This window comes from Rhinolophus sinicus, linkage group LG02 (assembly GCF_036562045.2).
Source record: "Rhinolophus sinicus isolate RSC01 linkage group LG02, ASM3656204v1, whole genome shotgun sequence".
Lineage (NCBI taxonomy): Eukaryota > Metazoa > Chordata > Mammalia > Chiroptera > Rhinolophidae > Rhinolophus > Rhinolophus sinicus.
In genome coordinates, this window is record NC_133752.1 from 37,754,420 (window position 1) to 37,781,560 (window position 27,141).

General features: G+C 33.2%; 1 protein-coding gene across 1 annotated transcript in view; it reads left to right on the plus strand.

Moving 5' to 3' along the window:
• Positions 1-27,141, plus strand: part of STPG2 (sperm tail PG-rich repeat containing 2) — a 410,131-nt gene that overhangs the window by 234,868 nt on the left and 148,122 nt on the right. Inside the window, exon 12 of the mRNA XM_074324807.1 lies at positions 903-1,018. Coding sequence (XP_074180908.1) covers positions 903-1,018 — 116 coding nt within the window. The remainder of the gene's footprint in view (positions 1-902; positions 1,019-27,141) is intronic.

Consider the following 27,141-nt stretch of genomic DNA (forward strand, 5'->3'; position numbering starts at 1 on the left):
CTTATCAATGTTAGTAAATTCCTTGTTAGTGTCCCTTAAAAAGACTTTCTTCAAGTCATCCCATCCTATAAATTGCTGCTAGACTTTGTTTTTTAAACTATCTCTTTTTTCATGTGTCTCCTTTAGTCTAAAATCTAAGAGCTCTCCACTGATTATGGAACTGGTTTTCAAAAGCTTTTTTTTTTTTTTAAAGTACTAGATAACTTTGGTTAAATAAAATATTACATGAGACCCAAGCAAAACAGAAAATCTAGAGTTGTTTTTAGAAAATAATTCAACCCTCGACTTGGGTTTTACTGACACATTGTCCCCTAAGCACTTTTGTTTTGGAATTTTGGGACATTTTAGAATATAATTTGAAATCCATTGACTCTAGTACAAAATCCTTATTTAGGATTAAGCCCTGTTACATTCAACCAATCTGTTTACAACTTCCAAATGTTCCATGTAAATTCCATCTTTGTGCCTTGGCTTCTATCATGTATACTGCCCATAATGCTCTTAAACCATCTTTCTACTTCTTTAAATCTTATTCATAGCTCCAAATGAAGTTCAGTCACTACTTCTTCATTGGACATATGAATGAATATTTAGGAAATAAAAGAGTTGAGTATCTTTTTTCCTGATGTATATGTATCTTAAGGGAGTACTGTTTTCTTTCTTTTGGGGGGGGATTTCTTCTGTATTATATTTAACTATTGGATAAACAAATGTTACTATTTTATGCATATAGTATTTTGAAACGCTGAACTGAATGATTTTAAGCATTTAAAAGGAATGAGTCCAAGATTGTTTGATCCTAAATTTACATATTAACAGCATAAATCTAAGAATAATATCGCTGTGACCAAAATCAGTACTTTAAAATATACTTTATTATTTTTACATCTGTTTTCTTTTAGGGCCTGCAACATACAGTCCTGTTTTACAGAAATCTTGCTCAATACCCTTATTTGTTAAAGAATCAAAGCATTTTCAAGTTCCCAAAGAGATGACTCCTGGTCCAGCAACATATGAGGTTTGTCAATGATGTTTCACTTTTATGAATAACATAAGAATAGAATAATTTCTAGAAAGTACTGAAAATATCTACATTAAAGTCCTTTTCATATTTTTTATTCATATTGCTCCCTAATCAAAATATTTTGTCTAAGGAGCCTTTTTTTGAAGACAGTCTGACTTTTTAAAAATAATTGTTTAACAATTTATTTATAAATAACCTCTACAGCATTAATATATGTAATTTTTCACATCCATGCAACTTTAAGTATTTACTTGTCTATGTATACAAATTGAAATTTCCAAGTATTTATTGAAATCATGAATTTATTAGAGGGCTCTGAAGAAAGCCCTGTGGATCCAATAAAATCAAGTATTCATCTTTTACTTTCTTTTAATAAATGTAGATACTGTAGTTTAGATTCATAATAAATAAGAGTCTCTCTTAAGCTATGGAAATTTCTGATTGTAAGGAGAAATTTTAAATAGACCTGCACAGTTTTAGAAATTATGTTCACAGTAGGTCTTAATTCCCCATTTCATATGAAATAACTCCCCTTCCCTGCCCTACTAGTGAAATATTTTATAGTGGCTGATAGCAATTAATTTGAGTTACTACTCAGTGCAAATCATGATGAATGTTCTTCTTTGGGTTAGTTAATGACAAGTTTATTTTTATTGGATGTATGCTTTTCTACTTAATATGTCATAATCTAAATAATATTTCAGCATTGTCAAAAGCAGACTCATAATATCAGAAAAAAGAAAAAGAAAATGAATGAGTTATTATTTTACTTGTTGGCTGTGGAGTCCTCCAAAAGACCACTGCTAATGCTTACTGATTAAGCAAAAGTGATTTTATTAGATTTACTTCAGAAAGAAAGACTCTGCTAGACAATCTTAGTGTTTCTGAAGGTAGAAGTCAATGGAGGATATTTATAATGTTTTAGGACTTGGGCTGTATGATGTGATGTAAGGCAAGTCTTGCAAATTGGGAACTGGTTGGGATTTGGCAACATTTATGACATGTCTGCTTTGTATTTGTTGGGTACATGAGGAAGGGTCTTGAAGCAAGTATTGAACAGTAAGCTATTAAGTCTTGATAAATTAGATATTGTAGCTTTTTATAGTCTGATCATATTAAATCTTTAGCTGAATGCTTTCGCCCCTCCTTTTCAAAACAGATTTTAATGGTGTCCACAAAAATAAATGCCAGTAAATCTAATGTTAATCTTTTTCATTGTGATGCATTTGTCATAGAAGATGTAGTCACCAGTCCTTCTAGTATTTAAAGATGCTCTTTTTTCTTTCATTAAGATTTTTAAAATTATATTTATACTTCCTCATAGTCATTGAGTGTGGAAAATTATTTTCCATGTCAAGAGAAAACAATTTTTGGATTTAATAATGATGTTTATTAAAGTATTGCCTACAATTTCAAACTAATATATAGCCTATGTATACTGCACTACCAGGTAACTTTTCTATTGAGAACTGAGTGTAATTTTTTTGGTCTTCCCAATATCATTTGTTTCCTTTAACAATTGAAAACTTTTTTTGGACAAATAATTGTCTTTCATAATTTTCCTTCTTTAAGGAAAGGATACTTTTAAGCTGATAGGCTGATAAAATTCTAGGTCCCTTTATTATATGAGTAACTTGCTCTTAATTTTTATTTAATGTTGTTCTTTCTCTGTCAAGTTTAATGTTAAGTTGGTGACTCTTAAAAATATGTTTGCCTTAAACATTTTACATTTTTGTTTCAGAAAAGATGATTCTAGAAATTTATAACATTGCTTTAAGACTGTAATATTGGTTTTTTATTTGAAAAGTACTTAAATGTATAAGTATATGACATCTAGATGGTTATAAGTTTTTTAGTGTTTCATGCCCACACTGGATATCAAGTTGTCCAGTGCTGGTGGTCTTTACAATAATATTATAATAATTATGTCTCTCTAAAGTTACACACCTATATTTGTAAAATCTGCTTGTCATTTTCATTCTTTTATGAACTCTGTTTTGAGTTTCATAGGCAGCATTAGTTTTCTCTTTTTTTTGTCAGAGTTGCCATTGGAATATTATCTTTACTTTGCCCATTATATTTTAATTACAAGCTAATCTGTTTGTCTTTTTTGCTTCTTCTAGTTGTTGCTATTTATTGATTCAGTATCATGAACCCTTTTAAATATCTAATGAAAGCTAGAGGCTGTTTAATTTGTGGGGAAAAGCAAGTATATTTATAACAAAAAAACTGTGAATACAATTTTAGAAGGTTTATTAATCCACAAAAGCTCAATTATGGTTCTAATCAAGAACTCCCAATAGATTCTGAGCTCTATGAGGGCAATGGCGTATTTAATTTTATATGATTAGGGTTTCAACCATAGAATCTGGCACATGGTAGTATATCAATAATTGTTTACTGTATAAATTAACAAAATGGATAATCCTAGGATTTTCTTCCTAGTATTAAATCACTAATCTTTATCTAGAAATAAAGATTTATTTATGGACTTAGTTCTCAGTGAAAAGAATATGTATATGTTCTTTTAAAATAGCAGTAGGTTTTATTGATTGATTCACATTCTCTTGTTAAGGAAGTGTCTGAGCAAAATCATGTATTTTTAAGTATTAGACAAGGCTCTGCATTATTTCCTGAAATTTAAAATTGACAATTATTATATGAGAATATTTTTTTAAATGGATAAAGGAAACTTTGATGAATTTAACTTTAAAATAATCCTTCATTTAAATATTATATAAAACTTTAAATACACTTCTCTAATAAAGCAAATTCTACTGAAATTGATTAAAATTAAATAATACAAGTTTATTTTTAATATGTTTTTCTACTTTATGGAGAGGTTGACATATAACATGTATAAACTTAAGGCGTGCAATGTGATGATTTTGTGCACATATAGGTTGTGAAATGATTACCCGCAGTGGTCTGTGGTGGCTGTATGGGACATTGGCTTCATCAGTACGGAATTGTTCCTGCAATTGTTCCTGCTGCATGTCTGCTAATAATAGCCTCTGATTTTCTTCCTCGTTTTTAGCCAGCTCTATACATCTCAGCTTTGCCAGTTTGGGTAGGGTGAAACCAGAATGGGACCTTCCGGAAGTCTCTGGGAGGCTGGAGAAGCTAATGTTACCCCACTCTTCCTTTTCTGGCACGTGGGGCTCTTTCTAGCTGGAAAGTTCCTTTTGGGCCCTAAGCAATGTCGTTTGGGGGATAGGATGGTACAAGCAAAATTGTTCTCTTCGTTTTCCTCTTGTGCAATTATTCTCAGTTTTTTGTTGTTGTTCCACTGTGTTGCTAAACTTCCTAAGTAGACTCTAGAGATGTCGCAGAAGTGTTTTGTTCATGGATCACTGTCAAATCATTGATCTTTGTTGGGGGACAGGGAAGCTGCTTTTTCCCACTTTACCATTTTTTTTTCCCTCCAAAATATCAGCAGCTTTTTTTCTTCCAGCACTTCGAATATATCATCCCACTCCCTTCTGGACTGAAAGGTTTCTTTTCTGCTGGAAAATCCACTGATAGTTTTGTAAGGTTCCCTGTAAATGACAAGTCATTTTTCTCTCGCTGCTTTCAAAATTGGCTTTGTGTTTGAGTTTTTTTTTTTTTAATACTTTTAACATTTTTTATTGGGGAATATTGGGGAACAGTGTTTTTTTTTCCAGGGCCCATTGGCTCTGTGTCAATTTGTGTATTTTTGTTTGTTTTCAATGTATTTGTGGAGGGCACAGATCACTGGCCCACGTGGGAATCTAACTGGTGATTTTGGTGTTATGAGCACTGCACTCTAACCACTGAGCCAACTGGCTGCCCTGTGTTTGACTTTTGATAATTTGATTATAATGTGTCTTGGTGTGTATTTTTTTAAATTTTTATTATTCATCTTTTTTGAGATCTTTTGGTCTTCCTGAATCTGATTTCCATTTTCCACCCAGATTTGGGACATTTTAGACAATATTTCTTTGAATAACTTTTCTGGTCCTCTGTCATCTTCTTCTGGAACTCCCATAATGACCATGTGGTCCAGTTGAAGGTGTTTCATAAATCCCATTAGCTTTCTTTGCTCTTTTTAATTCTTTTTTTCTCTGCTCCTCTGACTGAATAATTTCTAGTGACCTACCTGTAAGTGTATATTCCTGTCTTCTGCTTATTGTAATATTGAAATATTCTACTGAATTTTTCAGTTCAATTGTTATATTCTTCAATTGACTGATTTGGTATATATACATATACATATATATATATATATATAATTTTAACTCTCAGTTTAAATTCTCACTTTGTTCATTCATTGTTCTTCTGACCTTGATGAACATATTTATGATGATTATTTTGAATACTGTAACATGTAAATCATATACCTCCATTTCCTTAGGGTCAGTTTCTGGAGATTTATCTTGTTTTTTTGCTTGGAACACATTTCTCTATTTCTTCATTTTCTTTGACTCTCTGAGTTGGTGTGCACATTAAACAAAGTAGCCACCTCTCTCAGTCATCACTGGCCTTGCACAGGAGAAGACCTTCACCAATAAGCTCGAACAGAGATTCTGGAGACCTGTCAAACCTGCTACTCCAACCCACCTTTTTTGCTCTTAGTGGCCTCCAGGAATCTAGAGTATGCTACATGCTGTCAGTGCTCAAAAATAAGTGAGACGAATTCCCAGTTACTTAGGCAGCTTCCGGAGAAGTTAAATCAGTAGAAACTCTGTCTAGCTCTTTCCCTCCCTGGGGATAAGTTGGGATTTGAGGTTTTTTTAGCCTGTCCACTCTGCATTGAGCTGTGATCAAGGGGTCTGGCAATTAGCTGTGTACTAGATTAAATGCCACTGTTTTACTCACTAGATCCCAGGCAACTAGAGTATGCCAGGTCCCATTAGCACTCCAAGACAGGCAAGACAGTAGCCAGTTCTTTGGTTATCTTCCAGAAAAGTTGGAGCATTACATGTGTGGTACATCTCATTCCTTCCTGGGATAGAAGGTAGGAGCTGGGGTTCATTACCTGCTCATTTTGTGCTGAGCTAGAGGCGGAGCTGTGGTAAGTTAGTTCTAACACATTAGAATTCTCGCATTAGTTCTAACCACTTAGTCCCCAGGGCGTTAGCATATGAAAGGGCCCTTTCAGCTCTCTGAGACAAGTGAGACAGAAGCCAGTCTCTCAGGGAGCACACAGAAAAGTTAGGACCTAAATGTGTGATATAACTCCTTCACTTCTCAGGGAGAAGTTGGGAGCTGGGGGTTTTCCTCCTGATTGTATGGTACTATGCCATGGAGGGGGATATAGCCTGAAGCTCTCTCCACTTTTCATATCAGTTTTTTCTTTCCCTTATCAGTTTTGATACGGCTTGTCTCACAGTCACCAAATGTGCAGGAACCTCTCAACTAGTTTCTGGATTTCTCACAAAGGGAATTGATCTATGTGTTGCTGTGGAATTGGTATATCTATGGGGGAAAGGAAAGTCCAGGGCTTCCCATTCTGCAGTCTTCCTCCGACTCACATCCCTATTCTCTCTTAATCTGACACAAGGATCTTCCCCGAACTACTTCACAAAAATGGCTAGCCAGTGACTTTGATAAATTTACTGCTGAGTCAAGTGATTAATCTTGTGATGAATCTCCTCATCTTATTTGTCCTAACAACATCATTTAATACAGTGGATTCTTCCTTCTTGGAAACATTTTCACTGCCTCCTACTGGGCTTTCCTATCATTTTCTCTGCTTATCTTCCTACCTCACTGGCTACTCTTTCACAGTCTTGTTTGTTGGCCTGTATTCTCTTGACTTATAAATGTAGGAGTTTCATTTTTAGATATCATCTCTCTCATTACTTTGGTGATCTCATCCAGTCCTCATTGCTTTAAATACTGATAACTCTCTATATCTAAATAGTAACAATTCTCAAATTTATATTCCTAGTCCAGAATACTCTCCTGAACTCCAGATCTATCTATGAAACTCCCTAGTCATTACCTCCTCTTGGATGGCACATCCCAAACATTCTCTATTCATCGTCTTCCTCTTTCTTGGGAACACAATCTTAATTGCTCAGGCCAGGAACCTTAGAGTGTTCTTTATTTCTTCTCTTTAATTCACACCACATAGCCCATTTATTCACAGGGATATCTTGTTAGGTCCCCTTATGATATGTGTCAATAATTCAATGACCGTTACCACTATGGACCAATGTACCATCACATCTAGCTTTGACTATTACAATAGCTGCTACTTTGGAAATATTGTCAGAATCTGATCATTTCTCACTATCTCATTATTATCACTTTCTTTTTAAGACACATTCTCTCTCGGATTATTTCAATAACCTCCTATTTATTCTTGATGTTTCTATGCTACTTCAAGCTAATTTTTCAATACAGCAGCCGGAATGAAATGGTTAAAATGTAAGACAGATCCTATTCTTTGCTAAAAAACAAAAAACAAACAAACAAACAACAAAAAATAAACCGAAAATCAAAACAAAACAAAACTCCATTGTTTCCCATTTTTCTCAGAATAAACATTAAGTCATTGTAACAGTCGACTAGGCCCCATACAATACTCTAACCAACTCTTTCTTCTCTGCACTTGTTTTCTACCACATAGCCTGTATTTTGCTTAATTTAGCCACACTGCTCTCCTGTGCAAGCTTGCGTGGCACATTCCTACCTCACAGATGCTGCCTTAGTTGTTTCTAGTGCCGTGAATACTTATCCCCCAATACATGCATGTCTGAATCCTATATCTTCTGCAAGTTCTTCATGAGGACTTTTTTTTTTTTTTGGCTTTTCTCACTGATTTTCACTTATTAGAACAGTATGTAGTAATAGTAGGGATTCAATAAATATTTGTTTGATTTTTAATGGATTTTAACTTTTTTCCATGCCATATTACTAGTTAGATATTTTATAAACTTAATTCTAGTCTTTATCACCAGCCACGAAATTATAATTTCTACTCTTGCTTGTTTCTTTAAGACATTTTAAAGAGCAGTTTTAGATTTACAACAAAATTGTGAAGGAAGTACAGAGATTTCCCACATACCCCATATATGCATAGTCTCCCTCATTGTCCCCATCACTCACCAGGATGGTACATTTTTTACTAAGGATGAACCTACATGACACATTTTAACCACCCAAAGTCCACAGTTTATTTCAGGGTTCATTCTAAGTGTTCTACATTCTACGGGTTTGGGCGAATGTATAATAACATATATTCACCCTTACAATATCATACAAAGTATTTTCACTGCCTTAAAAATCCCGATGCTCTGCTTATTCATCTTCCTACCCATTGGCAACTACTGATCATTTTATTGTCTCCATAGTTTTGCCTTTTCCATAATAACATACAATTAGATTCATACACCCTTTTCAGATTGACTTCTTTTACTTAGTAATATACTTTTAAGGTTCTACTCTTGCTTTTTAGAGTTTAGCTGTCTTTTAATTATTAATGTAATGAAAGAACATATCTCTGCGTTTCTAAAAAAAATGTATAAGCACATTGAAAAGGAGATTTAGGGTTTTGCCATTTGAATTTCATAATCAGAAATTCAGATGGAGGATATACAATTTAGAGAAAAAATATCACCAAATCATCTTTTCTTTCTTTGATTTATTACTTGACAAAATATGTGTTAGATATGAATTGTTAGTCTCAGATGAGCTCAAATTGGCTTGATATTAGTATATTTTTGTCTCAGGTGCTGAAAAATTAGGCTTTTATTATCATCAGAGATTTCTGAAGTTTGGGGGTGCCTTTTTGTGTGAAGTTTATAGATCTTATAGAAGAAGTTGACAAGATTGCTTTAAGAACTGCTATTCAGAATACTTTTTAATATAGAAAATTGCCTATAGACAATTTTGACAGTAAGTAAAATGGAATAAGGTGGTATACGATCAGAGCTATTGAAAACAAATTCTGTAGGGCATTAAAGTGTCTGTATTTGTTCCAAAGGGCCACTTACAAGAAATGAAAGGATGCCAAGTATATGTGTCTAGACGTCCACTATCAGCTTCAACTGGAATAGCTTGTTGGGAAAGTATCCTGAGGTGTAATGGAACTGACCTCTAATGGAGGATGGGGCTTAGAGAAGGAAGAAAGAGGCTGACAACTCCAGAATTAAACTAAGGGTCTATTAAGGAAACTTATGGACAGACGCAGTCTTGGGCGGCAGCAAGATGGTGCATCGCCTCACCCGAAAGGGGATAGGGACTTGATACAGCTAGTCTCCAGAATACAGGTGGCTTGTAGCCACATGACGTGTGCTTGTTAAGAGCTGTACATTCCAAAGCAGTAAACAACTTAATGATCTACTTATCTATGTAAGAACATTGCTTTCAGTTGATATGGGCCCACCCTTCCTGGGGAGAACCAATGGTCACTGAGAGCAACTTGTTTCTTAAGGTGGCATCAGTTATCTAAAGCACCAGAAACTGTTTTGTCTAACATGGCTCAATTTTGTGTGCTTTACTATATTATACATTTGCATAAAATTACCTTAGAGAAAGAGTTCTACTGCATAAAGTTAAAAAGAAAAATGTAAAGCCACACTTGTAGAGAAAAGGTAGGTTTCTCAATTAAGAGAAAACTTAGTATAAATGTCATTTCAAGCATTTAATAACTCAGATATAAGGTTAAAAATCTACTACAAGTATAGTACAAAACAAGGACAAAAAAAAAAAGCGTTTATTGGATCCAAACAGTTGGATCCATAAATTATAGTTATTGTTACTATTACTTTTATTTCATAACTATATTCATATTTTTCTAGTTCATAAATATGAACCCAATCTGGTCTAGGCTCTGAGAATAAAAAAATTTAAAAAATCTGTTCTCAAATATATAGCAATCTGGTAAAAATATATAAATATTTTACTTCTAATAAAATAATTATTGTATTGGGAATAGGTGAAAGGTATCAAGGTACATGTGGTCAGAAATTCCTAAGTCAGTCAAATGCAGTGAAAGAATCCTCAGAAAGCATTTTATAGGAAATAAGAGATTAATGAGATTTTGCTATTTGGACAAGCCAAGGGAGCACATAGTGGGCAAAAAGAACCATAAATGCAAACTCCAGGAGGCACTATAGAATAAAATATCCTTGGGAAACTGTTATTAAATCAGTATTACAAAAAATATGTAATAGATGGTATGACATGAGACATGTAGACAATATTAGATCATAAGTGTGTTAAACAATATGCAGAGTTTTTGTTTTCTCCTCTAAACTACAGGTAGACACTAAAGATTTCTGAGTAGAGGTTATATACTTATATAAATTAAGCAAACCCTGTTTTTAAATTTTTAAATATTGTTTTCACCTATTTGGATAAATTGCTAATAAAAATGATAAGGTTGATTTAAATTATCTATAGTTTTCTTGGATGAAAGTTAGTTCTTAAGTTCATTTCCAAATGTTCACAGTCTTTGCAGAAAATATTTGGTTGTAGCTATAAAAAATTTATTTTGAAATATGACTTAAACTTCTATTTTTAAAAGTTCAGTTTTATACCTTAGTTTTCAAGTTTGTGGGATAGTATTTCAAATCCTTTGGAAATGTGATTTAAACTTTTCTTTTAGAAATCAGTTTTGCACTTCAATTGTAAAGGTCATGGCATGTTACTTAAAACCCCAAAGTGAACGCTTAAAAGCTACCTGTCATTTGCCATTCCCAAAAAAAGGTCTTTGACTCTCCATGGACCACAAGCGGCGTTTAATTTCCCCTGCTTCATTTCTGCTTATAGAGCTCTGCATAATCCTCTGAACTTCCTCAGTTACTAAGCTTTGGAAGACCGTTAAGGTCTGTCCTGGCAATTCTATTTTATCCTATTGTATTAGGCCTTGAAATGCCTATCAGAGGTAGGCTCTGCTGTATGGTATGTTGAGAGGATTCCTGATTAATCATGTTGCTGGATATTATGTTGGACTAGCAATGACTCTCTGGATCTTAAATACTCGTTTCAATTTAGAAAGATTGCTGGGTGATTGTATATTATGGATCATTCTCATGATGTCCATAAATTCTTTAAAAGAAGCAAAATATTGTGTGCTCATACATTTGTGTATTTTTCTGTGGATAGTTTTCATAATACACTCAAAGGGAACTGTACCCCCTCCCGAAATAAAAGTTTAAGGATCACTGCTTTTTACCCAAAGAATACCTTTAGATACTAATAATTCAGAGAAAGAGCAGAGAATTACAATTTCTACCACACGGGAGGCAGTGTGGTAGAGGAAGGAAAACAAGGAAAAAACAAAAAAAAACAGCTCTACCTATGGTAATTGCCATAACTGCAAACCTTTTTATGTACTAATCTATTACTTTCCTATATATGTATAATTAAACACAGAACTTATTTATGGAATTACCTATCAAAAATATTTTTTAAACTGGGATAGTTACACCTCATATTTTACACAGTGGAGTAGTACTATAGTCAAAAAATGGGTGAAATATATGACTTTTACAATGGCATTGGGTGATAACTTGAATGTAATAATATCAAAATAGGGAGAGTGGAAAGGAACCAGGTTCATGTCTATTTAACCTATTTTTAACTTGAAATAGTGTTGTTTTAATGGGTTACATTGAAATATATTAATTTATGTGTGTTTCAATATGCTAAAAACTTACCTGAGCCATGCCATGACTATTTTTATTACTAAAAGGTGTTTTTGCCTAAGACATAATTTAAGTTTGTGCTATGAAGGCAAGAAAGATCTTATGAAAGATCTAGTATTAATAAATGAAAATTATGTTTTTCTACTTTATTGTTCTGATTGCAATTTAGAAGTTTCATTATTTGTTCAAAGAAGTATTTTAACTTTTTGATAAATAATCATGTTTATAACCAAAGAATGAATATTTTATAAAGCTTCCAAATTCTTATCTCTGGTTATCAGAATAACTCTTTTTAAAAAAAATATATTCTCCTAAAATATAAACTTTGGTTTACCAAGCCATAGCATATGTTTATAAATTGAGGTTTGTGGATTAGAATCATTAGAGAAATATCAGTAATAATAAAGGTACTAAGGAAAATAGGCTTTGCTTCGAATTCCCCCAGTAAAATTGTTAGAAATATCAACTATTTTATCCTCCAAGAAAGTCAGAGATGAGTCTGTTGTTCTCACTGGCTGTCAAAAACATTTACTGACAAATGCCAAAATGTAGCCCCTCTGGCCCTCTTTTTCCTGATACCACCTAGTTCCAAGGATGATGTCTCTCAGGGTTCAGTGTCTCCTTTCCTTCGCCTTCACTGCAGTAATTGCATTCTGACGGGATATTGGCACTCAGTGCAGTAATGTTTCATCTTCAGTGATGCTGTCATTGATGTTTACCTAGTCATTCCTGAGGCAATTGATACTGACCTATTTATGTTTATGTTCAATAGTTGTATTTTTGAGGAAGAGGGGTATAGCTACAAAAGAATATATCCTTTCATTCACAGTTTTTCAGAATCCCAAGTTATGTTATTTGCCGTGATCTTTCGTTTTTCCCCATAGCACCTTTTTTTCTTGGCTCTAGAAGCAGTTGGAAGAAAGCACTATTAACATGAACATATAAATTAATAGCCACATGTATAAGCTAATGCCATCAGGGATGCCTAAGCAAGCTAGGGTACCCTGAACTCTCTCTGCCTTCAGAGTGAGTTCTCTGCTCATCAGGTATTTTATATAGAGAGATATTAAGCGATTGGTTTCTTCAACATTGGTTAACAATATTAGACTTTGGAGAAGACCATCCGTATCACTTTGTATAATCATTACACATCAGAAATGGTCCTTGATTTTTCTATAAATAGGACTACTTATTGATTTGCCCAAATAGATTCATATTTTTACCCTGAAGATTAGAATAGGCCACCTTCTTGCTTTTTCCTGTATTAATCATCTTATCTTTTAAGATAGTTCATTTTATGTACTGAAAAACATTAGTTTCTTCATAATTGACTCTGATATGGTAGCTCAAACCTAATTCTCATGAGTCTGAAATATATGGTGAGTAGCTGTTGTCAGTAAAATGTAAACATATCAATTACTCTAATTTACTGGCAAAGAAGGTGATGTTATTCACCTTGTAAAGTGTTAATTTTGTATTTGTAAATGTTGGAAATTATATTTAAAAAGTCCTGGCCTAGAAAAAGTGCTGTTGCTTCAGTGACTGCTTTATTGAGTTAAATATCCTTGAAGTGTAAAATTAGTTTTAAGCCCCCTCAAATACTAAAATATTAGTGAGGACTTTAGAGAAAATATTTCAAATATAAGTCAAAAAAATAATCCTTACAGGTATTTTATAAAATTATGGACAGAGAAAATATACATGGTTTTGGAGTCTTCCCTCCTTGTGAAATTTTAAGGTGTCAAAGTTGACAATCTGAATTCTCTTTTTCACTTTTCATGAAAACTGAAGAATTCCCAATTAAGACTTCCTTTTGAGGGACCTGTGTCTTAAATGGAATTAAATGATTAAAGTTTATTTTGTTGACTATTATGAATGCTAGTGTTCCAAACATTTCTACAATTAAATTATGCTATCATGCAATGTCTGTTACTGTGCCTGCTTATTATTTTATTTTCATTTTCTGTTCCAAAAAAGATAAAAATCTTTCTAAACTTTTCTAACAAATGCACCATTTAATATTCATATAAACTACTTCCCTATTTGAAAATTACTAATTGTTTTTGTATGTAAAATAGCAAGTATGGCAACTACCATCTATTATTGCAACAATTTTCCCCTTGTAATAATAAACATTTACATTTCAGAGAGAGGAAGAGAGAGAGAAGTAAATCTCCTAAATGTACTTTTTCATATATTGATATAATGGCCATTTTAAAAAAACACCTTTTTCTATGTGTGACACATACTGCTTTACATTTGGTCAAAACATTTGTCAGTTTCTTGATTATAGGAAGAAAAATGGGAATATAGATTTTTATGAATGCAAAGAGTTTCGTGTTCTTTATTGTAAATCCTCAGATGCTTTGCTATCAATCTTGTATCATTTACTTTGTGATGGCCAAAAGGTTGACTAGAAAAGTAAAACCAACATCAGACAGCATATTCAGTTGCATGTGAAAGCTATTTATTTAGCTTATTTGAGAGTATAGTGCTCAGTGCTGCAAAAACAAGCAGCCAAGCTTTCAAGTTATGTTTTGTTTCTATAGAAGTAGAGGAATCAATAGCATTGATGATTTATTTTTTACCAATACCTAAAAATAATACATATACACGTCTTTCTGATCTCAGTCCAGAGTGAAAGAAAGATCTTAGATTACATTTTCTGTTGCATAAGGATAATGATAATAAAGAGTTAATGATTATTTATTTAATTAGTAAATGTGATACCAGTTTATTCTTAATATTAAATCCTTGTTTTCTTCACTATTCTATAAGAATATTACTACCTTCATTTCTGTATGTTCAATAATTTTAATTGATTGCTGAGAGATTAGAGACATATGTGACCTTCATTTTTAAATAATCTGATACCTATTAGATATAAACAAGATCTTCTGTTGTCTTATTAAAAACCTTATATCATTGTCATTTTCAAGAAACTCTGAATTGGTTTATTATTAGAAATCTAGCATTTTTCTATTCATATGTTTATTTTTTAATGTACACTTGCCTTAATAGAACTTAATTACTCCTATATTTAAAATCTTAATACATTTGTATAATTCTAAATATTTTCTATAATCTACTTAATAATTTGGTACAAATAGCAGATAAATGATTTTGAAAATGCTTAATGTCAATATTTTGCCTAAGCTAACTAGATATTTATTAAAGATTTTCCTCATTTGGGTTTTAAATGAATATTTGCACAAGATTGCTAAGTTGAACAACTAATGGTTATGTACATATCATGTAAAGTTTGCTTTTAGGTCATAAAATTTCGTATTTGAAGGATACTGAAACGTTACCTAATTCAATTCTTAATATGCTGTCTAATTTTATTCTGTCATTGAACAAATACAGCACGCAAAGAATTATGCTTGAAACTGTGAAGGATACATAAGTAGATTAGTCTGTAGCTGTTGATAGCTGAATTCAGGGATAAAAAATACAATTGTGTAATTAAAAAGAGAGTGGTTTAGTAAGAAAATAATTTCAGAACATATATCAAATTTTTTTACATGTGATATGCATGTTATAATGTATTCAAAAGATCCCTTTTTGAAATTGACTTTGTCACTACTAATTTTTAAGAAGCCAACTCATCCCTAAATCCCTCACCCACTCCACACACGAAAGTGGAAAGACAAGGCTGGGAACGTTAAGATTCTATTCTATTCATATACTTTCATTATCCCTCCTTCTTCTGAAGTTAAATGTGAAAGCATATTGAAATGTTAAGTATGTAATTTGAGAGAAAATGAAAATTTACGTTTGGAAAATTAAGCATGTGAAATAATGTTAAAGAAAATATAAATATCAATTTATAAAACTAAGAGTATAATGCATTTATCACTCTGACATATTTCGTCTAGTGGGGAAAAAAAGATTCTTAGCTGACTAAAAAAATGATTTAATATCATATTTAAAAATCATCCGTAAAATAAAAATATTATTTGCCAGCCAATAAATTTAGTATCAAAATTGAAAGGGGAGACATGATGTACATAAAAAGGGGAGGGAGTAAGTGAATAAATATTCACTGCAGATTGAGACGACCAGTCTTCTCCCAGCTTACTTCTAGAAGAATGGCATCCAGGAGTTTAACTTTTAGGCAGGAGAATGGATGATTCTTTTCTGAATAACAGATCAATGCTGAAGAAAAAGCAAAAACAAAAGTATCTTGAAGGTATTCACATCAAGGTTTTGTTAATGAAACAGCTGAGCCACATCATCCTTGACACAAGTTCAGTTGACAAGCCCCAGCTATGCCCAAAGAACTTCTAACCAACTTTTAGTGGCCTCAGGAGTGAGGCAAAAATATGAATGGGCCACAAAGATCAGTGACATTTACATCCAATGCGTTTGATATGAGAAAGGCAAAAAAAAAAAAAAAAGGAGAGAAAGAAAGAAAGAAAAGGAAAAGAACACTTTGAGGAAACATAGGTCTTGCAAGGAGAAGAAAACCTTTAATAATCTAACATTCATAGTTTTCAGATTTCCATGATATGAGTGCACTCAGTGTACTTTTATTTGGTAAGGAATACCTATGAGGACTGAGTGTTGTTACCTGAAAGAAATAACATGCTTTTTTTCATTCTTCCCATCCAACAATCCTCAGTGTCTGACCTCATCTACAATTCAGGTTGAACCATATAAAATTACAAATTTTGTAGGTCAGCAGTGGTTAAATATTGACACTTTAATATAGTTTGACCGAATACTATTCTTTGTTATGTATGTTATACACTCTCACCCAGATCATTCTCCTTGCGTTTTTTAAAAAATAGATTTATTTTTTTTTAGAGCAGGTTAAGGTTACAGAAAAATTGTGCTGAAATACAGACTTCCCAGACACTCTCCCCTTGCACATACAGAGTTTCTGCCATCATTTAACATCTTGCATGTGTGGTATATTTGTTGTAACTGATGAACCAATATTGATGCATTATTATTAACTAAAGCCCATAGTTTATATCACTCTTTGCATTGCACAGTTCTGTGGGTTTTTACAAATTCATAATGTCCTGTATTCACTGTTATGGTATCATACAGAATAGTTTTACTACCTTAAAAAAGCCCTGTGCTCCACCTGTTTGTCCTTCCCTTTCTTCCTCTGATTTCCTGGAAATTACTGACCTTTTTGCTGTCTCTATAGTTTTGCCTTTTCAAGAATGTCATGTAGTTGGAGTTACAGTGTGTAGCTTTTCAGACTACACACTGTAACTCCAACTACATGACATTTTCAAGTCTGGTTTCTTTCACTTTATAATACGCATATAAGAGTCCTCTATTACTTTTCATAGCTCATTTGTTTTTAATCACTGTATAATACTCCATCTCCATTGTATAGCTGTTCCATAGTTTATCCAGTCACATATTGAATAAAGGACATCTTGTTTACTTCTTTTGGCATGTATGAATCAAACTGCTCTCAACATTTGTATGTAGATTTTTGTGTGGACATAAGATTTCAACTCATTTGGGTAAATGGAAGTGAGATTTCCTGGATCGTTAGATAAGACAGTATTTAGCTTTTTAAGAAACTGGGAGACTGACTTCTAAAGTGGCTGTACCATTTTTTTGTTTTGTTTTGTTTCCACCATCAGTGAATGAATTGCCAGCATTATGTGTTATCAGTGTTTTACATTTAAGCCACTCTAATAGTTGTGTAGCGGTATTCCATCGTTTTAGTTTGCAGTTCCCTGATGACATGATTTTGAGCATCTTTTCACCTGGATATTTTCCATCTGTATCTCTTCTTTGGTGATGTGATTATTCAGCTCTTTTGTCCATTTTATAATTTTTAAAAAGTTGAGTTTCTTTACGTATCTTGGATACAAGTCCTTTATTAGATAATGTGTTTTGCAAATATTTTTTTTTCCCTGGCTTATGGCTTGTTTTTTTTTTCATTCTTCTAAGAGTATCTTTCATAGAGCCTAAGTTTTTAATTGTTATTAAGTCCAATTTATCATTTTTTTCACATGGACTGTGCTGTTGGTATCTAAAATTTTTGCCAAATGCAGGGTCACCAAGATTTTTCTCCTATATTATCTTCTAGAAGTTTTATAGTTTTATGTTTTACATTGACATCTATGATCCATTTTGAGTTAGTTTTCGTAAAAGGTGTAAGGAGTCCATCTAGATTTATTGTTTTCATTTTTTACACGTGGATGTCTACTTGTTCCAGCATTATTTGTTGAAAAGGCTATCATTTCTCTGTTGAATTGTCTTTGCTCCTTTACCAAAGATCAACAGACTTTATTTGTATGGGTCCATTTTTGGGCTCTCTGTTATGCTCCATTGATCTATTAGTTATTTTGCCAATATCACATTGTCTTGATCGCTCTAGCATTATAGTTAGTCTTAAAATCTGGTAGCTTAAGTCTTTTGACTTTGTTTTTCTTCAGTATTGTCTGGGCTATTCTGGGTCTTTCACCTTTCCATAGAAACTTTAGGATTCAGTTTTGCAATATCCACAAAATAACTTTCTGGGATTTTGATTGCAAATGTATTCAATCTATAGATCATTTTGGAATATTTAACATCTTAGTAATATTGTCTTTCTAAGCATTAACTTGAAATACTTCTCCATCTATTGTTATCAGCTTTGATTTCTTTCATCAAAATTTTGCAGTTTCCTTGTATAGACCTTATACATATTTGTTAGATTTATACCTAAGTATTTTACATTTTGGGGTGCTGATATAAATAGCATTGTTTTTAATTTCCAATTCAATTATTCACTGCTCAGATATAAGAAAGCAATTGATTTTTTATTTAAATTTTGTGTCTTGCAAACTTGCGATATAATTGCTTATTAGTTTCAGAAGATTTTTGTTGATTCTTTGGGATTTTATGTATAAGTAATCATATATGTTCCAACAAAGACAATTGTATTTCCTCTTCCCCAATCAGTATTCCTTTACTTAATTTTTTGTCTTTTTATTGCATTAGCTAGGACTTCCAGTTCAGCACGGAATAAGAAGGGTGGTGAGCAGAAATATCCGTCTCCTGTTCTGATATTAGGGAAAAAGCTAGTTTCCCACCACTAAGTATGATGTTAGCTGTAGGTTTTTTGTAGATGTTCTTTATCAATGAGGATTTTCCTATTTGTTTCTAGTATGCTGAGAGTTTTATCATAAATGGATATTTGATTTTGTCGAATGCTTTTCCTGCATCTATTAACATGAACATATGATTTTTCTTCTGGTCAAATCTCCTTGTAAACATGTTAATAACATCTTTGCAATCACACTAATGGTATTTTCCAGTGGCAGTCCTTAGCTACGGAATGCTTTTATAGCAGGATATACCTGGTCTGTCAAGGTTGCTAATTGTAAATAAGTCTGAAATATATTGATTTATGAGACATGACTCTCTGGAAAATGTCACTTATCTATGCAATTATATGAGTATAAAATAGAGATCTTTAATGACTGAATAGCTTCCTTTTCTATTGTTATGCGTGCATCATTTAGAAGCCACAAATGTTAAACCTGGGCCAGGCCACATCCTAATGTGACAAGGCAGGGTGACTGACACAGGTATGTTGATGATCATGCTGCTGCTTGCTGGATCTTGCCTCAGTAACAGAGCTCTTTGCCTCTGACACAGGAATCTCATTGTTTTTGCCAGCATCATGAAATAACAACTGGTTAACTTATTAGCTTCTAACTAGGGTAAACATGAAATCCTGACTCAACACATTTCTATATGACAACAGTTGGCTGGATTTACTTGGCAGCTGCCCCTTTCAATGAATTATGTTTTCTCCAGTTTGCATGGTCCACACTACTGTGGCCCATTGTCAGTTTCCTCTTTTTATAATTGACTTTTTATTGTTTTTATTTTAAAATTAAGAGTAACAATTACCACCAAGGACACAAACTATGATTCTAGTATTCAAATCTGAATTTTACTACATAAACCTATATGACTGTAGGCAAGTTATTTAAAGTTTCTTTGCCTCTATTTACCCATATGATAATGATGGCGGAGACAGTAATGCGCTCTTTATATTTGTTGTGAAGGTTCACTGACCTAGTTACCAACTAAATTATGCTAACTTAGTTCACTGAGTTAATATGCTTAAAGTACTTAGAATCATGCTGACTATATAGTGTTAGTTATACTACTAAAACACATGTCCCTATTAAAAATGAAAAAGTAAAGGAGGGATATTTGGGTCAAAATTTGAGAATATATTATTATTTGTGGAATTCTTCTGTGTGCTTATATAAATTGTATCTGTATTGGAGAATTAGTTTAGTAATATTCCAGGTAGCTATAGGAAGCTGGAAATGTTTCATGGTTGTCTTTGTGATCTAATTTTGGTAATTTTTTTTTTGTAAGTTTGTATTAGAAATTTAAAATTTATATAAAAAAAGAAAGTAACAAAAACTTAGATATAATCTCAACAATGAGAAAAGAGCATCTTATAGAACATTCTAAGCTTTCACAGTATAAAAGAATACCTCCAAATATTGTCAGAACATCTATTGATAATTAAATTATATAAGAATAATACCAATACTCAATTTATTCAATTCAGATTTAAAAAGAAACAAAACAGAAAAGCCAAATGTGGTGTGACAATTCTTCATAAATAAAGTATACTCAAGATATATTCCATCTGTCAATTCATGGTTATGATAGAGGTTATTACTCATTCATTTTTTTTGAGTTGTAAATCTTGAGTCTCTTGGCCACATTCTTTTATAAATGACATAGTTTTTGAAGTTACAGATCTTTTGGATACCTAGTAGAGAGTTTACTATGACCTATATAATTTGTGAAATCTGGTAATATGAACTTTCTGCGTTTAACAGGAACCTATAGGAAAAAATGACCATTCTTAAGTAGAAAATACAAGTTTTAGATAATATGACAAATATCTACATTATAAAGATATTAGGGATTTGATCCTAAACATTTTTTATAACATTGTATGAACACATGTTTTATCAGCAGTGGTCTTTTAGAACAATAGCATTTGATTCAAATGGTTCTTAACTCAGTTTACTTGATTCAAATTAGACAGTTGATCATATCAGAACAAGGAACACTTCAAATACTAAATTGGTAACTGCAGAGCACTATGTGATAGTATTGTTATATCACAAAAGAGATTAAACAGGGGTGTAAACAGAACAAATACATTAAGTAATATTAGAGCAACTCTGCCATTCCTAGAAATCTCTTTAAATAATTCTCATATGGACTGTTTGAACACAGGTAGATTTTCCATAATGAAGATGATAACTAGTTAAGGTTTGACTTCTGATTTGATTTTAAAAATAGCTATGCCTTTTGTAAAGTGCCTAATTGCTTGTATGGTCAGTTCCAATTCACTAGAAACAGGGAAATGATGTATCCTATCATCCTCCATGATAGAGACTTCAAAAATTAAATCCTGAACTTAGAATCCCAATTTATGAATATCTAGGGAGCCTAGTGACATGAGTCACACTTAATTTAAGTAAACAGAATTTACTGTATTCTGGGCAGCTAAAATGGTTATAAAATCAAACTTCACTGATCCCCAGCGTAGCTACAATTTCTCCCGTAAAAGTTCATTTTTTTTTTACAGTGGCTAGAACATTTCCTGAAACACTGTAATAGATTTCCTTTTCTTGTTTCTATATAGAACGTAAAATGAACCTATTCACATCAGAGGTCAGAACCCCTGCTCAATTCAACAGTCTACATATTATCTGAAACTTGTATTTTGTATCTACTTAAGAATGGTCATTTTCTTAGACCTTTCACTTTCTTTTTACTTCCATCAGCACTAATAATGGGTTTCTCTTTGGGTATATATTTCTTCAGGAAATGTAGTTGTAATAGTTACTATGTTCCTACGCATGCACAGGCAAATAGAAAATTACCACTTTGAATTGAAATGCAGATGCCAGCATCTTAACAATGGGTAATGAAAATACATATTTAAGCAAAATAACATATCATAAGTTTTTATAAATTCTTACAGTAGTTGAAACTATATGGTAAATTCAATAAAGCCAAATTTCTATCGTAGTTGTGATTACAACTACTATCCATCAGCTAAGTTCAAGATGATCTTTGAGTTGAAGGCATAAAGGGAAAACTATATATATTAAATCTCCTTATTATTGAGGTCTTTGTCGATAGCATAGTCTAATCATTAGAAGTTCAACTTTTCTGATAAAAGACATAGGAGCTCCACTGGCTCTTCCACCCTCTCCCCCCTTTACTCATCCAGAGAATTAGAGAACTGAGCCCCAGATTCCTTATCTTTAAAATGAGGGTGATACTAGGATATGTTTGATAGGATATTTTAAGGCTATGAAAAAAATATGTATGATGCCTGGATACAGATTAGTTCTGTTTACATTATTTATATGAGGTCTGATCAAACAATATAATGAATGTTTAAATAAAAAAAAATAATTACAGTAAAAGACACATTGCCCTTAATCCTCCTCAAAATATGCCCCCCTCACTTTGAACACACTTATCCCATTGTTTTGTCACTTTCTGAGCAGTTCTGGAAGTCCTCTTTCGTGAATGTCTTTAGTCGCACTGTTGTGGCTGCCTCAGGACATGGCTGCCTCAGTGTCCTGAATCATTTTGACTTTGGGGAAGATCCAGAAGTTGCACGATTCCAGATCCGGTGAATAAAGTGGATGAGGACACACCACATTGTTTTTATTTGACAGAAATTGCTGTACCAGAAGCAATGTGTGACACGGAGCATTGTCATGATGGAGGATGATTTACAGCACACTTTAAAACACACCTTCTCTCAACTGTAGCTCACACAGGACTCACTGCGCTGAACAAGTTGAACCTTGTCACACACTGTTACTAAGGTTCGATGTGCTGCTTCCTATGTTGAAGATGCCTGCCTTTCCATTGGATGGCACTTGGCAGCAGCATTCACCATAGTTTTTATCACAACAGAAAGGCTCTGTGTCACCCATAGCTTCCGGTATATGGCAATTTCTGTCAAATAAAAACATTAGGGTGTGTCCTTATCCACCTTATTCACGAGATCTGGCACCATGCGACTCCTGGCTCTTCCCCAAAGTCAAAATGATTTAGGACATCGAGGCAGCCATGACAGCACAACTACAGACACTCACGAAAGAGGACTTCCAGAACTGCTTCAGAAAGTGGCAAAAACGATGGGATAAGTGTGTTTGAAACGAAGGGAAGCATTTTGAGGGGGATTAATGGCAATATGTTTTTTACTATAATATTTTTTTTTATTTAAACATTCACCATAGTTTTTCATCACACCTCATACTTTTAAAAAAATTTTTATTCATTAGTAAGCAACAGTTTTAGCACACTTTTATTTTTATAACCTAATCTATTAATAAATATTTAATTTGAATTCTATTGTATTTAAATATAAATCATTCCAAAATGTTTGTGTGCTGACTTTATTTCTCCTAAGTGGATCTTTCTTTGGTTTGTCTTCTGTATGTTAGCAGAGAAATATTTAATTTAGTATACAGTTGTTAATTAACTCTATATGTTCATTACTGGCATGATTTCATAGTGGTTCCAATTAGAAACCTGGGGAAAAAAAGTAATTCATTCTAAATATGAGTTCTAAGTTATGTGTTAAATACGTATGGTTAAAATGAACTTTGGATATTTTTGTTGAGGTATATACTTCCTGCAATACCTAGCATTTCCATTTACGATTTCGATTTTTTGTTCCCAGTATATTCACACATAAATCATAAAATTCACAAAAAATTTAAAGAAACAGTTGAATAGTTTTTTTTCTAAAGGACAATATTTAATGGTATATATATATATATATATATATATATATATATATATATATATATATAGTTTTCATGATGCTTTAAGAGATTTTAGAACTACAATTTAATGAGAATTAATCTTAAAAATGTCAATGTTGATTAGGAGTAGGCTCAGTTACATATAAAAGAAAATTCAAAATAACTATAGAAATTTTTCCTTTCTCATGTAAAATACATAGTCTAGGGCTCATACAGAGGCTCTGTGAAGTTACCAGGAACTTGCCCTTCAACCAGCTTACCACTTAGCAACCCTGGCCATTTGTCTTCCTCCTCCTGGTTCAAGAGGGCTATTCCAGACATCACATCCCAGTTCCATGTACCAGAGGGAGAGAAAGGAAAGGGTATCCTCTCTCCTTTTGAATGAAATGCCACCAAATTTGCCACAAAAAGTTACTTTTGTAATCAGATAACAGTTCTCTTTACTTGTTAATAGCATGCACTTAACAGATGCATGTTCACATCCAGATATAAGTGGCACAACTAAAAATTGGGATATTATAACCAATTAACAGTCTCTGCACACCATCTTTTGAAGAATACAGGTATGTACTCAAACGTGGTAAAGATAACTATTAAATCTGTCTTTGTAAACTATAGAAAATTGGTCAGGCTATTCCAACCTAGTCATCATTTCATTTCTTTTCTTTCTTTTTTTCATGATTAAATTGTTATAATAGCTATAATTGGTTCTGCATCATCTGCTAAGGAAATGGTAGTTGTTAAAAACAGTAAATGCCATGTCATACTATTCAACTGTTCAATACATCAAACCATTTAGAATTCCTTTAGAGTTTTTACTAAGTAGGTTACAGTCTTTAGCTGCAAAGAGAATTTTATGGTTTATGAGCAGACAGTGCCTGTCTGTTAGTATTGATTTAGAACAATATTCATATTGACTAAAATGCTTCACTAATTGACTTTCAAAAAAACATTTTTTACCTCATGCTTTTAATTTTGAAAAAAACAAAAAAGCCTACAAAACTACTAATCTAAATTTGTTAAAGATTGAAATTGAAATAGCTATCTAATTCATAAAGTTGTTCATGAGTAAATAACTCTTTATTCAAAGTAGCACTGCCTCTTCTTGCTTTCTAATGGAACTACTAAAATATGAGAGAAATTACTGGAGAATTTTAAAATGCAGGTTTTTGTCTGTTCTGTTTATAATGGAAACAAGTCATTTGCCTTAGATTCAAGAATCTGTGACAGTACAGCTAATGTTTTAACTTTAATTAATTTATCAAGGCATAGAATTTTAGAATTTGTGGAAATCTTTGAGAATATATTCTTCAATGCTGTCATTTCATGTTGAGACACTAAGGTCTGGAAAGTGTAAGTGACTTGGCAGTCACATTAATTAGTTAGTGGCAGTACTAAAACCATGGCTGAAGTTTTATTGTCTTTTAATCTAGTACATTCTATCTCCGTTCCCCTTTCCCTCACTCTCCTCTCCTCTCCTCTCCTCCCTCTCCTTCTCTCCCCTCCCCTACTCTCCTTTTCTGTCCTCCCCCTCCCCCTCCCTCCTTCCTTCTTTCCCTCCCTCCCTCCCTCTCTCCCTCCCTCCATCCCTCCCTCCCTCCTTTCCTTCCTTCCTTCTTTTGCTTTCTATATTTTATTAGTAGCACTAAGATATTTGTGTATCATACCAGGTTCAGATGTAGAAAAGGAAATCAATTTGATTTGGCAAAAAAAAAGTTAAATACAGGGAACTACTGGAAAAATTGGTGGAGGAAACTCTAACCTGGGCTTCCAGAAATAACTTGCAGAACACCATGGTACAGCCCAGCAGGGAAGCAGAGACTGCTACCACACATTTCTCTCCACATCCATAAAACATGTAACTGCCATCTAAATACCGGTAGGGAAGCTGCACTGACACTGTGAATGACAGGCTTAAAGCTATTGAGTGGACCTTGGAAAACTCCATATATTAACTACGTCTACCAGGAGACAGAGCTAAGCACAAAATGATGGCCTCCACTTCAGTACTCCTGCTACTCCACATGTTTGCATTTAATTGTTGGGACCTAATATACATCCAGAATCCCAGCTTTAAAGGATTTTCCTGAAAGTTGTCTTCAATTTTGTAACCTCTATAATGCAAAGAAGGCACCCCATAAGAGGTGCTTATGGAAACTGGTGTTATGTAGTGCAAACATAAACAAACACTCCTAAACACAGAGCCAAAACAGAGCAAAAGAGAAAATACTGCTGTGGCTTTGGCTGGAAAGCCTCTTCTTATTCGTTGGGCACTCAAGGAAGTACGACTTCACCTCAGTGTGGAGCAGCACATCTGAATGTGGAATATGTTCCAAAGTCCAAAGAGGCTTGGCGAGATATGCACTTCTTTCTTCATGTTAGGGAGGATAGAGGACGTTTTTTTAACTTTTCTTTGGCTGCATCAGCGCAGTGGAGCCCCAGACCCTTCATAATAGTGGCAGGTCTTCGATAGTGGCAGGCCTTCGATTTTCATCAAGTTGCTCCCACGCTTGTAAATATAATTAATTCACATAATCATAGAATTCATAGAAACTGTGGAGAATGTATACTCCAGTGCTATCTATTAATAGTTGGGACAGTTGAGGTCAAAATCATTTAGGTCATTATGGAGTAGCAGTGCTGAGGGTAAAACTAAAGATCTCTTCTCTCTAATTTAATGCTTTTTATTGCACCCTGTTTCCTCTAAATGTGTGATCATCATTAATATGTGGAGAGTTTTGTTTTAGGTAACATTTTAATTTTAGGGTTCAGATAAAAATTATTGGAAAAAAATGAATGTTTTAAATCCGAGAATGAATGAATGCCTGCTTTGGTTAATCTCTTCAAAACAACAATGTCATCAATAGCAACACAGTGTGTTGTAGTTGAAGGCAGACTGTATTACAAGGACAGAATTGATCATTTGAAGGTAGGAAAAACTGAATGTCCACTCATTGTAGCGCTCTGAACATGTTTAAGGGATTGATTGCAGAGCATTCAGCACCATTCTTTTCATGATGCTACTCTGTGTAAAGGGAAAAAAAATCAGTTTGAGCTCCAGAAAAGTATATGTGGAATAAACATACCTGAGTGAAATATGACTGCTGCATTAGCAGTTTGGGCTTGCTTGACCAATGTACTGCTATATTTTGTCAGCTTTCCAAAATAACCTACTGGAGTCCTACTCTCTCATGTTCTGAATATTATGAACCACATTTTGAATTTCAATATTTCTATAATAACACATTTCCTAGATATCTGCCTCTGCCCCCTTCCCTTTCTCTTCTTTCTTCTCTGTTTGCATCATCGTTCAATCTTAAATTAAAAAAACAAACAAAACATTTTATGAACCTCTGTTATGTGACTTGATACTATCTACAATGGGAATATGAAAAAGTAAGGCACTCTTGTCCTCAAATAGCTTCTAGTCTGGTTAGAGGGACAGGCCCTATCCTAGCAAAAAACGGGTTAACATTAAACAAAACAAAACAAAACAAACAAACAAACAAAAACCAATGTATGAAATGATAAGCATTAGGGAAGATCAGAGCAGGAAGAGATCACCAGTGAATGGCAAGTCAATTAACAAAAACTTCAGAGAAGAATATCTATTTTAGATTTGAGGGATTTAGTTGGGATACATTACAATATGCATAAATTGTACTAAACCCTTTAAGCCAATGTTAGGTCT